Raw genomic sequence first — 16574 nt, forward strand, 5'->3', positions numbered from 1 at the left:
ACCTGAATTTGGAATAATCTCTTACAAGTAGTTTCAAAGTAATTTAATCTGTCATCCATATTTTGACACTAGCTCAGCTGACTCTCAGGCAGAAAATTAGTATCACCATATAATATTTTAGATAGAAAGGTAAAGAATCAAGTGGAGACCACCTAGGTTAATAGCAGTTTTTCAAGCCAGTCTTAGAAAGGAGAAATCATGGTTTGGGGAAGAACGAGGTTATACCATATTACAAAGGATGCCGGGAACCAATCTTCTAAAACCGAGCTCAGCAGGTTGGTGGATGACAGGGTGACCCGCCCCCCCACCCACCTCCACCCCCTCTCCCCCATTTCTGGGTGCTTCTATGGTGCCCTGAAGGAGAAGAAAAACGAACTGCTAATAGAGCAGTCAGTCTGAAGAAAGCTATTGTGTCAACTTCTGAAAATGTCTCCCTTTGGCCGGTCCACACCGTCTTCAGAGAGGAACCCAAAGTAAAGCTTGTTTTCTCTGCTTGCCATGACTGCACTTGTTTTTGCATTTCCAGATGACAGCAAATTTTCAGAGGCCATCACAGTGCTCCTTTCCTGGATTGAGCGCGGGGAAGTGAATCGCCGTTCCGCCAACCAGTTCTACTCCATGGTGCAGTCAGCCAACAGCCACGTCCGCCGGCTCATGAATGAGAAAGCCACCCATGAGCAGGAGATGGAGGAAGCCAAGGAGAATTTTAAAAACGCCTTAACCGGAATCCTCACTCAATGTAAGTAAAAATTTGGGGGCCATCTGTTTTGTGGTGATTTTTTTTTTTTTTGGCCTTTTCTTTTGTTTTCACTTTATTTTTCCATTTGGGGGTAAGTAGCTCAATGATTTCCCATTTTACTCCATACTGAATGGCACACCTCATAACCTATTTCATGTTCTGTGGCTACTTGGAGGAACACGGACCCCGCCCTGAGAGCTTACTTCTCAAGGTGAGCAATGTTTCTGTAGCTTTTCCTCAGAACGCCAAGCCCAGCCCACAGGGCAGGGCAGCCAGAAGCATCTGTGCCTGCCAGGCAGCCACCCTTCACCAGGGGCTGTCCCTGCAGACCCACAGATCCTCCTAGTGCTGATAGTAGGAAGCAGACCCTGAGCACATTGCCCTTGGGCTCTATTTAGGAAGAAGGTATGGTCAGAAAAATTCCTGCTCAGGAGCCTTTATTTGAGGTGAGCTTTGGTTGTCAACATGGGCAACACAAGAATAGAGATTTTTTTTTTTTTGTTCTGCATTATTATTTTTTGGCCTTTCTTCATTTGGAAAGCAAATTGCCTTAACTACTTAATGCTGGTGATTTTTCATGTCCAGATCTTAAATTGATGAAGGGTTGCAAATGGGGCTTTCTCATAGAACAATAGTCAGGGTAATTACCCAGGGCTCTATTCAAAAAAAGGGCGTATATATATATTTTTTTAATGAGCACTCTATCTGTGTCTGCAGTTAACATCACAGCAGCAAAATGCATCACAGCTGCTGACATTCCCCTGCTTGGTAAAAGCCACTGAATGATATGGTGACAATGCCACACTGCATCCCATACCAGGTGCAGGGCCTCACACAGGCAGCAACACATGCAATTTACATACTCATTCTGAGAAGAAGTATTATTTTCTATGATCTAATGTGCCAGAATGCCTATCACCTCTTTCATCCTTGCAAAACCCAAGGGGTAATATATCTGTTGGGAGGGAAGGAGAGGGGCATGAAAAAGCAGGATCTGAAGTGCAAGAGTGTTTTCTATGACTTGTGGTCAAAAGACCATTTTTTGTAGCAGCACAGAATATCATATAAGAAGCTCCCAAACATAAACTCTGAGAAGTGACTGGCGACCCAGTATGAGACCAAACTGGGGCATCTGTCTTTATCAAAAAGCAATAGGAGGGCCTCCCCGGGTGGCGCAGCGGTTGAGTGCTGGGTTGTGAAGCTGGCTGGTTCGATCCCCGGCTGCTCCCCCCGGCCTCCGGGGGAGGGTCCCACATGGCGCGCAGACCTCTCCTGCCGCCCGCTGCTCCCCTCAGCAGTGTACTTCGGTCCTTCTGCCTGCTCTGCTCCCCGCTCTGGCTCTGGTGAATTCTCTCACCCTCCCGCGCTTCTGACTGTACCCAGTGCTTGTGTAAGTAAGTAAATAAATAAATCTTAAAAAAAAAAAAAAGGCAATAGGAAAAAGAGAATTGCCACAGCTCAAGCAGACAGTCTTCCCTAGATTCCCCAGTCTTGAGGAATGGCTGCCCATGACCCAGTGTATGTCCAGAAGTTCTAAAGTGGGGCTACTAGGGGCAGCATAAAGAAAACTAGTATTTTAAAGGTGGAAAGCAACGAGTCGATGCATGGGTCGAGGGCAGGTAAGAGTGGATTGGTAGTGGAGGGAAGGAAGAGGGAGAAAGATAACAGAATTCTAGTAATGCATTTCCTGCCGCATTATAGCAAGAAGCCAAATGGCTGAACTGTAGAATGATTACCGATTACCTTATGCCATCCATTTTAGCTGAATTCTCATGTCTATGTGGTTTAGTGTCCCTTCCTGGTAGAGAAGGCTCAAACCTTGGTTCTAACAGTGAGTTTAGGCAGGAGGCATGCATGCGTTAGAAGAGGGGAGGAATTGGCTTTTCTTTGGCAATGTCTACTGAAAGAAGCATCTATTAAATTGAGGTCCCACTGATGTGACTGAAGGACTGGAATGTGCCTAACATTATGCAGGTATAAACCAACCTAAATTTGAAACCACTGAGAATAGACCAAGAAGCCTACCATGTGGGGCTGCAAATGTCAGCGTCTTCTTATTGCTAAAAGCTATACTGGGAGGTGAGGATGAGATATGCAGCAGTAATGGGCTCCTCAAAGCTGGACCCAGGGCTGAGCCTCTGGATGCAGGCAGCACTGAGGACCATTTGTCCCTTCCACAGAAGCCTGCCTGTGCGTGCACACAAGAGGCTGAGCAGCCAGAGATGAGTGCTTCCCCTGCCAGACTGGTTCATTAGCTCTCTAAGGAGAAAGTGAAGGCCCGGGGTTGGAAGTTTGAGGGAGATCCCACTTCAGGGGAACCACAGGCATGGAGATCACTCTCGTCCATCCCACTTAGGCACCTCCACTGTAAAGTATCAGACATGGAATCCTTGCTTTTAACCTTCTAGTCTGATCCTCTTCTGGGTTTGTTTTCCTTCTCATCTTAAATATTACTGAAACCAAAATCCTGCAAGTAATTTTTTACAGATACCATCTTCCACCAGCAAAGCCCACATGCAGGTCATCCACATGTCCCATTGTCTCAACCTTCAAAAATGACCCACTTTTCTTTATTTTAACTGTCATGTCAGGGCTGCCTGAGCTACAATAATAAATAATGCATCTTCCCATAAACAAACAGAAAATGCCACCAAACTATACCTTTACAAAGGAAGTTTTTTCTCTTCACATACAGAAAAATTGAGGGTTAGGTGAGTTTGGCCTTGGCTAGTGGCTCATGGTTGTCAGCCTGAAGTTTCTGTCACACAGTTAACTTTTCCTAAATAGCCAAAGGTGACTGTCCTGCCATCACATATTTTTTATAGGCTGGAACCATATAGTAAAAAGGAGAGGAAGAAACAAAGAGGAAGGGGTTGCTTCTTTAGAGCAAGAAAGCAAAACCTGCTCATCAGCGTCCACTTATGTCTCACTGTGCAGGTTTATCTTATGTGGCCATTCTAAGCTACAAGGGAAGGGGGCAATATATCCTTTGATTTGGCCCATTGCTCTCCAGAATAAAATTGGAATGCTCCTAGCAGGGCAAAGGAGCGGATGGTTATTGGGAGGGTTTCACAGTTTCCACCAGGCCTAATCCCTCCCTCTCTGGTTCATTCTCTCTCTCTCTTTTTTTTTTTAAGATTTATTTATTTATGCATACAAGAGCTGGGATAAAGGCCAGAGGTGTAGGGGGTTAGAGGATTCACCAGAGACAGAGTGGGAAACAGAACAGGCAGATCAACCGAAGTACACTGCTGAGAGGAGCAGCAGGCAAATCAGGAGAGGTCTGCTACGCCGTGTGGGTATCTCCCTGGCCAGGGATCGAACTCGTGCTGCAGAGGCTGTGGACAGCTTCATAGGTTGTGTCTTAACCCCTTGTGCCACCAGGGAGGCCCTGGTTCAACCTCTCTTTTTACACATTGTCTGATACAGTTCAGATCACTTAAATCCCTTAACTTCCCATGGCTTAAAATTTTGTCTCCCCTTAGCCTGCAGAGCTCTCTGTGTCTGCCACTTCTCTCCCCTTAGCCTTCAGAGCCTTCTGTGTCTGCCAGTTCTACATCCATTTTCCCTTGAGTCAGTGGACATCATTGCCCTTGGCCTCATCCCTGCTAAGCTGTCAAAGCCACTTCCTACCTCTGAGCCTTTGCGTGTCTGTTCCCTCTGTCTGGTATCTTTGCCCCACTGGTTGCACACTGGAATCCTTCTCATCCTTCAGAAAGGCCTTTCAACCTGCCATCTCCTGGTAGATTTATGTGACATCACTACCCCTTCTTAGAGCCTCCTTGGGGCACTTCTCAAGCTGAATAAGGATGTAATCATCAATCTGCTTTTGATTATTATAACAAGTATCACAAAGGAAAAGACATGTCTTTTTTAGACATCAATATATGTCAAGTGTCAGAAACATAGACATTGTTTAACAAATATTTGGTGGATGAGTGAGTGAGTGAATGAGTAAATTGGAAGGGAACTTACAATGAGTTCACTTATTTTCTGGAAACTCGTAGCATAGCTTGGCCTTGTTGTTAGCACTATCGATGAATAATGGGAACATTTTATAATTATATAATGATTACAGCTTGCTTGTCTAATGAAGAAAAGCAGGAAAAGGGCTCACTAGCTGTGATTTTTCTAGATACCACCACTATTTTCCAGACATTGGGTAACAGGCTAGAGAATAGTAGGAAAATTGGGGTGCCTTGGTGTTAGACTTTGAGAGCCAAGACCCTTCAGGACAACTTTAGGATGGGAGGTACCTTAACTGTGAGCCTGAGCTGGGATTAGGCCCATGAGGTGGGACAGGAATGTGGTGTATCCCCCAGCAACCCTCAGTTCTGCCACCGTGTTTCTACAAAGATGACAACTTCCAGAATCCAAAGGGAACCAAATCCTAACATTTGTCATGAAAACTCTGAGCAGTATCCTGAGCAGTATCCTGGCTAACCTGATCAGTATATATATGCACATTTCATCTCCCTTTGAATTTTAAGTATATTTTATTGCTTGTGTGAGGGAGTTATATTTGTTTGTCTCAGACATATTTTCTGCTTTCCCAGCTCATTTCAGCATGGTGGATGTGGGCTTGGGTGCGTACGTGGGGTTACTTCTAAAGCAATCACTGCTGAAGTCCATGGTAATTGACACATTTGGTACATTTTCCAAAAACCGAGCCAGTCATTCCTCCATTTATCTGCCTAAATATGCCTGGCAAACACCTTAAGAATCTCATTTTGGCTGTCTCATTTAGAAATAGATAGGGAGTGGTAGGCACTGAGATTCAGGTACCTCAACTTTCTCCTACTGGCTGAGAATCTCCTGGTTTTCCAGCAATTGCCTTGAAATTCCTACCCAGCAACACCCTTCTCTACAGCTTCACACGGCGGCTCCTCCATTAGAAAGCGCTCATGTCAGGAAATTGTGCTGAGGCAGTTCGAAGGCAGGTATATTGATGAATGAGTTTATTACAGCAAGTGGGGCTGACCAGGTATCCTGAAGGGAGAGCTTATTTAACAAATTCCAGGAAATCCACAAGCACAAAGTGTGGGCCTTTATGTAGATTTAGTTGGAAATTGCTGATCGATTATACAGGAGAAGGGCAATTTCATTACGGGTTAGACTGGTGAGCTGGATTAGATGCAGCTGTCTTCTTACCTTGCTTTCATATTTGTCCTTACTTTCATGTTTGAGCAAATAGCCTTTGTTCACAGAAGGGACAAAAACAGAACCTGCAATAATAACTCAAAGAACAAGTCATGATTTATTTCAAGGTCTGCATCACAACCCAACAGTTATCTTCTAGCTTTGTCTGTGCTCAGCTCTGCCATCATGTAAGCTCCATATCTCCAGCCTTCACCCCAGGACCAACTATTAAATGTAGCCATGTAGGCATTGTTTCTATTCAAGCCTGGGCTTAAAATGACAAAAGGCAACAATCTCCAATCCCAACCCAATCAAGAGTTTGGGGAGTACAGCATCCATCACTTCCGTTTGGGATCATTTTTCACTGCTGACCACCAGCATGCAGTCAGTCATCGGAAATGTTGGGTGAGGACACAGCCTACCCCAGTGTGACACTGGAGGCTTTCTCTTCCCTCTGGGGCTAGCTGGGCAGAGCTCATTTGTGGGATATGGAAGAAAGGGGGAAATGTTCAGCACAGGTAAACCAGCACGCTCTTATATTAGCTCATCCTCATGTCATCCTTGGCTCATGCTTATGTCATTTCTCAACCTGCCCATTGGGCAGAATTTTCCCGGAGATGTTCGAGTTTTGAGCTTTGCTTTTTAAAAAATGTACACTTTATCAGAAATCCCCATAGACCTGTCCACTTTCAGTTTTTCAGTTATGAGCAAAGCTTGTCATTCCAAAGCTGAGGGAGGAGCTGTGTCTCAAGTTCAGAAGCATGTGCCACAGCATTTAATTATTAATATGCACGCCCAGATGATCAATTGTGCATGCCTTGTCACAACACACACACGTCTAATGAAAATTATAAACACTCCATGATATTCCCACTTCAGTACTTTCCCCAAATGCTTCCTGGGAAGAGAGGAGGCAGAGAAAACAGCAAAGTGGGGAATAGGCAAGTGAGGAAGAGTTGGTTAATATTAACTTAAGAATGCGTCATAGGTAGGATGAACAAGAGTGAAAAGTAGTGATTATAGAACACTGATGCTGCAGGGGCGCTCAGAGACTCTTTGGCCAAAACCCTCTCATTTTACAGAGGAGGAAACAGGTTCAGAGAGCAAACATGGTGGGGCTGGGTCATTTGTTAATAGTAATTTATGGGCAGATTAGAACAATTTATACAGTTTTGATTTCTACCAGCAGATGTATGCTCTTTTTTTTAATTAAAAAAATAAAGGTACTCAGAGGAGGGTATTTTATTATAAATTTATAGTTTACACAAGGAATTGAAGAAGGATCCTGACATCACACTGAATCTAAAGCCTGCTGTCTAGCTAGAAAATGGAGTGTCCGCCTCTGGGCCTGCCTTCTCTCCCACCTGCAGGCTTGTGCCTAGGCCAAGTCCCTTACCTGATGCCTCCTCCTCCTCCACCCCGGGCCAGAATCAAAACTAAGCCACGCCCCACTTTCCCATGAAACTGTCGACCTACTGTAACTCATAACCATCGTGCTCTCTCCTACCCTCTGCAGCACTTGTTAACACTATCTAGTTGAGCATTTAATTATCTTCTAATTATCTTGAGTGCATCAGCTTTTGTTTTTGGGGATTTTACCTCTAGCAAGATTTTAAGCTAAATAGGCAGAGACCATTTACTATTCTCTTTCCCTTACCTCACTGCACCACTCCTGAGTCTGGTATAATCCTTGTAAGAATATCAACAACGCCAGTACAAATATCTGTTGTTGATTAAATATCATGGCTGGAATTGAAGTTGGGATTGGACATTGGGCTGGAACCTAATAACTGTAAAACATTCTAATGATTGTTGCTTTTTCGAGTAAAGCACTATCTCAGCTTGCCCTACTATACGGTTCTCCTTCAAGTAGAATACATGGAATATGACTTAGTTGAGCATCTTACAGTAGTAGTATTACAGTGCTATTTTTATATTATTTTAACTTGGAGATTGGAAAGGTTATAACTGTCACACTAATTTGCTTTATACATTTATGGCAGAACATGGCATTAACCTCATCTTAGATCTTGAGATCATTAAGTAGTGGAGAAACTTTGTCTAGGCAAGATAGACGAGATTCTTGTTCCAATCCCAGCTGGACCACTAACAAGCCAGGTGACTTTAGGGAGTCTTTTAAGCTCCTTGAATCCTGATTTTCTCTAGTGAAAGTATTTGGCCAGACAATTCCATCTCTGAAAATTCTATAGTCTTTATATCAGCAACTTCCTTTGCCATCTCTGCACACCTAAATGCAATAATCTACAGGACACAGTCAGGATGGCAGAAGCCCAAGCTGACCACAGAACAAGAGTGTCACATATTCTCCATGCACTGTCCCATCCTGCCTCACTGTGGGGGTGACACCTCCGGGCAGCACTGGATGTGAAGCCACACTTCAACCCCACAGTGCTACAGACTGGTCAGAATCAGAATGAAGATTCTGATATAAGGCCATGCCTTACATCAACCATTCTCCTCTGTCATGTCTCATCTGTCTTCCTGCCTAAAAATGTACAAGGCTCAGGTGTTCAAATGAATGATGAAATCCATCCACAAATATTTACTGGGTTCCCATTAAGTGCCAGGTGGTACACTGAATGCTGGAATGAAATGTGAGGGGGTTTTGCTCTCTGTCTGTTCCCTGACCCCCTTTCAGGCACATTGGTGTCCTCATCCACATTTCTTCTGCCTGAAAAGCTCCTTCCAAAATCATTTACTTCTCCAGGACACCTCAGCTAAACATTTTTTTTTTTTATTTCTACCCTGGGAAATTTGACTCCTATGTCCCTGCTGTCAAGAAAGAATTTTATGAAGTGTTGAAATGTTTGCCTGTGTCTGTGATCGTCATTGGTTCATCCACGGGAAAAAAATTCCCCATAACTGCTTTAGCAACTCGACAGATTTTTCTATTTCTCCTTAAACTCATACTGATGGCTGTATTTGCCAATGTTTTGAAGTGCTGGAAACATGATTTTCATTAAAAAATACCTCTTTGCTCTCAGGGAATAAATGTTCAGAGAAAATATGTTTTATAAAAATTTCCAAGTCAAGGATGAGCACAGAATTTTCTCTCACCAAAGCTGATAGTCGAGGGCGCTGGAAGCATTCCAGTCAGGGTGGAGCTTTTTTTTTGTATCCTTTCAATCTCACTGAAAATATATGTACTGAGCCAAGTAATGCCATCCTGATAATAGAATAAAATATTTTCTAGCTAACAATAGCAAACATGAGAGAATTTAAGTCTTATACTCTGGAATAATAAAGAATTATAAAGGCTAGATTTCACCAACAAAGAGTACCTGTTGAGTGACAAAAAGCAATTCAGGCAAGATATAACTTATGGTAACTAATGATGCAAATCCTGCTGCCTTGCTGTGAGACCAGTTGTAGGGAAGGAAGCCTCTGCCAAGTGTGAGGGGGAGGGTGCATGTGGTGTGAGAGGAAGTTGGGGTGTTGGAAGGAACTGTGAGGAAATAGTCTCTGGGGTACTTTGGAAAGAATCCATATGCACAATTCTTCTTCACAGAAACTTTTAGAAAGGCAGGACACTTTCAAACTAGATCTGAAGCAAAATGAGGTGTCCATCAGAAAAGTTACTTTCAGTGGGGGTGGGGGGGAAGGGGAGCCGGGTCTGTTCTTGACCCTTGTGCAACTGAGACAGGAGTACAATCTAGTGTTCGATGCACTAACAAAAGAAAGCTCTCCCCAGGGAGAATCACGAAAGCCCAGCCACAGATGAAGCAACAGGGCTCTATTTAAGGAGACAAACTGCCTCCATGTGCTGGCACCCCCTCTGGCAAGGAAGCTGCATGACATCCAGAGCCAGAAATACCATTCTGTTCCGTTGCAGACTGTTTGCCAACCTCTGCTCTGTGGCATCACAGCACTAGAAATGATGTTCAGATTGTCTTGTTCATATTCCCCTTGGCCTTGGGATTCAAGCAGATAAAGGGTTTCCTTGGGCCCAGTGCTCCTTAGTGGTGGAGATAAGATGTGACTGACACATGCTTCCCCTATCTCCTTCCCTACACCCCATCGGGCCCCCAAATGGTGTGTGATTCCTCTAAGCCTTCCTTCCCTCGGCCCCACCTTCTTAAGATTTACCTGATGAAGCTTATCCGTTCATAACAAGGATGAACAAAAGCAGGACAGAGTCCATTTTAGAGCAAAGTATGAGCTGAGGGCCCGTGATAGAGTCTTACCGGTCTGGTAGACACATAAGAAGTAGGACCCTTTTTTCCAGACACTTGGATTCTTCTTCACTTTGTTTCAGATTGCTCAGTATACTTTTGGAGAGGGGTAAATAGAGTTTTCTACCCCCACAACAGCCTCAATTGTTTGCCTTCTTTGTATCAGGACAATTCTACAAACTAACTTAAAGTTTGGACTGGGGGGTGGGGGGTCTTTGAAGCCTTTTCTGCCTCATTTGGCACTTTCTACAAGCTCCTTCTCCTCCTGTGCTTCAGTCTTGTAGATGATGCTTCCCCTGGGGCTGCTGGGACCAGTAGCTTCTTTGGATCCTTTCATCCTCAGCTTTAGGGTGATGTCTGATATGTTACACTCCACAGGGCTCATATAGACTTTGGACCATAGTGTAAATAACTATACAAATGGGTATACATATCTGATTTTAACTTGGGCCAATACAGTTTCCATTCCCAACTTTACCACTTCCTCCATGTGGTATATACACAAGTATGTAACCCCTCTGTTATACACAAGTTACACCTCTCTGTGAGTCTGAGTTTTTCATCAGTGAAGTGGGCATAAGAGCATCTGCCATGGAGGGTTGTTGGAAAATTTAAATGAGATAATATTTTAAAGTCATAGGTTCTTAAGCATGCTTTGGAGTCACCTAGAGAGCTTTTAATTCCATGGTTGCCAGAGGAAGAGAATGGGGGAGAAGTGGCTGAAAGGAGTCTAAAAGTCCAAACTTCCAGTTATAAGATCAGTGTGTTGTGGGGATGTAATATGCAGCATGGTGACTATAATTAATACCATATTCCTAATTGAAAGTTGCTATGAAAGTAACTGTTCCTCAAAAATTGATATACCATATGATCCCACAATTCTACTCCTTGGCATTTATCCAAAGAGTGTAAAAATACTAATTTGAAGACAGATATGCAATCCTGTATTTGTTTAGGCACTCTCTTCAATAGCCAAGTTATGGAAGCAACCTAAGTGCCCAAAGACACATGAATAGATTAGGAAGATGTGTTGTATTAACACAGTGGAATATTACTTTGCTACAAAAAATATAAGCTCTTGCTGAAATAAGCCAGAGAAAGACAATTTTACTCACATGTGCAATAAAAAGAAACAAAACAGAGGAACAGGTAAAACTAAGCCAAACAAGTCCTAGAAATATGACTGAAGAGTTGAGGCTACTGAAGGAATAGGATGGGGTGGGGAAAAAGGGAGGAGAGGACCCAGTGGCATTTGGTAAAGGGATATGGGTGCTCTGGTGGTGGGTGTGGTGTGGTGACATACATCTGAGGAGGTGTGAACCTATTCGTCTGAATCCTTTGTGGTGTTGCAAATCAATGTCACCTCAATAATAAAAATAATAGAAGGCCTCTCCTGGTGGTGCAGCTGTTGAACACTGGGCTGTGAAGCTGCCCACAGCCTCTGCAGTGCCAGTTCAATCCCCAGCCACTGGCAAGGGTCCCACATGGTGCAACAAACCTCTCCTGTCTCGCTCACTGCTCCCCTCAGCAGTGTATTTTGTCAGTCTGCCTATTCTATTCCCCACTCTGGCTCTGGTGAATCCTCTCACCTTCCCGCACTTCTGACTGTACCCAGTGCTTGTATAAATAAATAAATAAATAAATAAATAAATAAATAAATAAATAAATAAATAAATAAAAAGATACTTATAAAAAATAATAGAAAGAAAAAAGAAAAAATCTGAACTTACTATGTGATCATTTCACAACATATGCATATATCAAATCATTTGTTCTACACCTTAAAATAAAACAGTGTTACGTGTCAAATTATATCTCAATAAAATGGAGAAAAGGGATGTATTAAAAAAAAAATCCATTGGACCCACCCCAGAGTTTCTCCTCAAAAGGTCTACAGGCTAACCAATTCATCCTAAGACATTCCCAAGCAACACCCATGATTCTGGCCCAGAAACCACCTTTGAAAACCCGTCTTTTAGATCATGGAGCACAGTAAATAATAAGAAAGAGCCAACCACCTCTGTGTGATTCTAATATGTTATTCTAATAGCACCACAATGTCATTATGGATAGAAGAAAGCAGGGCCACCATTGTGAGGGTCACACACCCAGACCCAGAAACCTGGTCTCTCTTCTTCCTGCTGGGTGATCTCTCCTGGCAACAAGTCACTGCTAATAAAAGGGAAGGTGTGATAAGTCCGCAGGCTCATTCCTTTGATTCATAATGGCAGCAACAAATGTAGACAGCTCTGTTGCAGAGAACTGGTTATCATGTAATTCATGTCATTAGTATTCTGTCAAGAATGCAAAAATTAAATGTTTGATTACCAGTCGTTGACAAGGGGTTAGGGAAACAATCTGAAAAAACGCTTAGTGGGCATAAAATCAGAATGCAATTTGGCAACAGCTTTTGAAAATTAGAAGTTCAAATGCTCTCTTTTCTATCCTTTCTATAGCTAAGAATTTATTATAAAGGTATTTAAATAAGAATGTCAGAGTATTTGCTGCAGTCTTGTTAATAACAATCAAATGTGTAGATTTCCAAGGTATGTTTAGTAGTTTATAATACAAACAGCACAGTTTGTATAATGTTAACACTTTAGTGTAAGCCAAATTAAATGGTCGTACATAGAAAAATATCCACTGTACACATATCCATAACTTTTGCCTAGATGGATATTTTAGAATCTGTTAACAGTGGTTAAAGTGAGAAACTAGATTGGGGAGGGCAGTCAGGATGGAAAGTAGATTTTTAACTTTTCATGATTTTCCCTTTCATGTACAAGTGTTAGTTTCCTTTAGATAATAGGGATAATTTAGGCTAGGAGATTTATTGGATTTTAAAAACCCAATAAATACTGTTATTATAAGAAACCATTGAAGTTACAGATTCTCATGGTGTCACTTTCCAAAATATTTCATATCTTTTGCAGACAGTGAATATATGCATTAATAATGGGATCTACAGTTTCCTAAAATATAGCAGGCTTAATAGAAAATTTTAGAATGTCACCATCTACCTAATATCTTTCCATTTATTTGAACCACATCTTCATTTCCTGTTTGCTTGAAATTTGCTAAACACATCCTGTTTCTTTTTTTTTTTTTTTTATAATTTGATCAATGTGTTTTTCTGTATTTCTGTCTCCATCCCTTTCCCCCAAAGCACCAAGTCTCTGGTCTCAAGCAGCCAGGAAGTTAAATTCCATGCCTTCTGGTGGAGATCTGGCCTCAGGGATGTGAGAGTGTCACACGATGCTCTTTCATTTTGTGAATTTTATTTTGTTAAAGGTAAAGGTAATGTTGTTTTACAACACTATATGTGATTTAAGGGGATAGGCTGACACCTCCTCAGATGCACGACAGCACCCCACACCTACCACCAAAGCTCTTCTTGAGACAAAACCCTAGAATGCCTGATTACCTCTTCAACTTGAAATTCCAGTCCATGCCGCTTTAATGGATGGGTTTGACCCTATTATTTCTATCTCCGGGCTTCCTGCCAGACTGACCAGCAGGCTCTCCATATCCAGGACCAGAACCCAAGACAGTGCACAGGAATCTCTCTGGGAATCTCCCAAGCAGCCTCCCTGTCCATGCGTCACACTAACGGATGCCAGCTAGTCCTCCCTCTGGCTTTGTCTCGCTCATCTGGCTATCCCGAGGGCTCCAATCACTTACTACTTTCCCTCCATTATAATTCTTCAATTCATGGCCAAGTCTCATCACTTCCACCCTAGCTTTTTGTATCTTTGTGGTTAAAAACAACATTAGCAAGTGAGGGTGGGAAGGTCATTTATTCACGGTTATGTGCCTTTGAAAATCTCTTATGAGCCGTTCTTTGAGACTTTGAAGGAAATGGTATCCCTTAAAAAAATCCCTCTGAAGCCTGCAGAGCTAAGACTCTCTCACAAGCCTAGATAGCACCTAAAAACAAAACTTAAGCTTGACAGAACTGTGGAGGTGCTCCATTTTGGTAGGCGTACCACCTATGTGGACTTAATCAGTTACTCCAGATATTTGGGTCACCAAAAGGATTGCAGGCCCTTTCACAGCTGTCTAGGCTGCACAGAGATGTAGGAGGTGCAGGGACTATGAGGAAGAGTGTGTTCTGGAGGCCACGGATGTGTTCTTTGGAGGAGCCTCACTTTCTCCTTTGCTGCTTCCAAAGCCCACAAAGCTGCATTTTTGTGGTCACCCCCATGCTCTTTTCCTTGGAAACTTGTTTTAATCCAATCCATTTCTGGGTGAATGGATGTCCTGCCCTGAACTTGCCCTCCCTGAGAAAACCAAAGACAAATGCTTCTCAAGATGGTATAAATGCTCTCTCTTAAGTAAGGAATAGACTTTGTCTAGACATTTTGGGACTGGGGAAAGGATAAGAAATGTTAAGTTAGTCTTACGAATTTTTTTGAAATTCTGAATATATATGTATGTACACGTATACATACATAAGTATATACATAAGTATATACATACTTATATACATACTTATATGCATACTTATATACATACTTATATACTTAAGTATATACATAAGTATTATAATACTTATTACACATAAGTATATAGTACATTACTATACATAAGTATATAATACATTATACATAATATTTATTATAAATAAGTATATAATACATAAGTATATGATACATAAGTATATACATAAGTATATGCATAAGTATATAATATGTATGTACACGTATACACCTAAGTATATACACATAAAATAATTACTAGGCCATTAGACTGAGGTGGCTCTAATGTTGTGGTGACCTGTGTAAGCAGACCAAAATCTAAGCCTGTGAATGACTCTAGGTTATGACCTTGAAACCTCAGAACAACCAGTCACAAGCAGCCAGCTGAGCTTCCAGCTACAAAGCGTCAATAATTCCTGTGCTTCACCTTTGCTATTCTCTGCGAGAATCCCCAGCTCTTGCTAGTGAAGTGTTCCTAACTACATTTAGTTTGGCATGGCCCAATTCCAATTGACAACATACTTAAATTAACTTAAAAAAATTTTTTAATATGCCTCAGTTATCTTTTCGTAAGGGGTTTGCAGCTGAGAAGAGTGATTGGCTCATATAACAGGCAGTCCAGCAGCATGAAAACTCCGGCTTGTCGAACCTCCTGAGGGCTCTGAAGTTAAAAGGTGGCAGGAGGAGCAAAGGAACAAAAGGAGACAAGGGATGGTAGGGGGGAAAGGAAGAAAAAAAAATCAATAAGTAAACAAAGATGACAGAGCAAAGCAGCCGTTCCAGGGAACCACATGGACGCCTGCAGAGAATGCAGCAATATTTAATAATAACAGTTTTATAAAGTAATTAGCAATTTCATCAAAGTTCTCTTGCTCCTCCCTTTCTGTTCATTATACCTGCTGGATAAGTCCTAGGGACTCTAATGTGACATGACATCTAGGAAGGTCACTCAAGCACATTTTTGACAAATCAGTCACTTTAAATTTTTCATGGTCCTCCAATAGCCAAACTTAAGCAAAAACACTTAAAACATAGGACTGGAGGGGGAAAGATTTGCAAGGTGTGAAGAGTAGCTTAAAATTTTCTGACTGAGAGCTCTTTCTGCTGATAATGCAGCTAGGCTTGAACTACAAGAAGGTTAGGGCCCCGACCCCCACACAGTCAGAAATCCACATGTATCTTTTGTCTCCCCCCGAAAGTAGCTAGTAAGAGCCTGCTGTTAACCAGAAGCCTTACTGATAACATCAATAGTTGACTAACATATAATGTGTATGTCATATACAGTATACTGTATTTTTACAGTAAAGTAAGCTAGAGAAGAGAAAATGTGAAGAAATCATAAGGAAGACAAAGTGCATTTACAGTTCCCCATTATATTTAACAATACCACCTGTTTATGTCATCTGTTTACAAGAAAATCCACATATATGTGGCCCCACTCAGGACAAACCTTCATCGTTCGGGGTCAGCTATGCTGCCACCGTGTTTAAGTGTACTGATAGGTTTAGCATGGGGTGGGGAGGGCCTTCCTTTAGGTAATTGCAATCTGGACACTATAAGTGGTGAACGTGCTGGTAGGGGGTTGATCTGAATTTCTTCCCCTGAAGCCCTTCTGTAGCTACATTTTTTAACAAATGACAGCGCCAGCTTGTTTACCATATACCTGTTATCCAAGAAGTAGAGTTTTACAGATCCCACTGAGCTAGTAACTACTTGTAGTTTTATTGCATATAGAACAAGTAGTAAGAACTAGCCTGCAGAAATAGCGGGGGCCTTGTTCTCTGGTGTGTCCTGCTGAAGACAGTAATGCATGAGCTTCACCTGTGACATCAGTACTGGGGTCATTCTGATTTATGACTTTAAAAATATCCTGTCTCTGAATCACATTCATTAGGACATACTCTTTGAGGTTGTTTTTCCCTAATGATGAATTTGTGCTGATCCAAGCACACTTTCCAAGTCCTTTTGTTGCTGAGAAACTTTCATTTGTGAGATAAATGGCTGGTTCAGGGGCTGTCTGTGCAG

The 16574-nt window shown here is 42.2% G+C and overlaps 1 protein-coding gene across 2 annotated transcripts in view; it reads left to right on the plus strand.

The window, feature by feature from the left end:
* ENOX1 (ecto-NOX disulfide-thiol exchanger 1) overlaps positions 1 to 16574 on the plus strand; it is a gene marked incomplete at both ends in the record, with an annotated part of 223766 nt that overhangs the window by 108689 nt on the left and 98503 nt on the right. For both annotated transcript variants that reach the window (XM_084234631.1, XM_084234632.1), the window contains one exon: positions 527 to 739. In XM_084234631.1, the coding sequence (XP_084090757.1) occupies positions 527 to 739 (213 nt within the window). The remainder of the gene's footprint in view (positions 1 to 526; positions 740 to 16574) is intronic.

The sequence above is a fragment of the Talpa europaea genome (genome assembly GCF_964194135.1).
Source record: "Talpa europaea genome assembly, chromosome: 6".
NCBI lineage: Eukaryota > Metazoa > Chordata > Mammalia > Eulipotyphla > Talpidae > Talpa > Talpa europaea.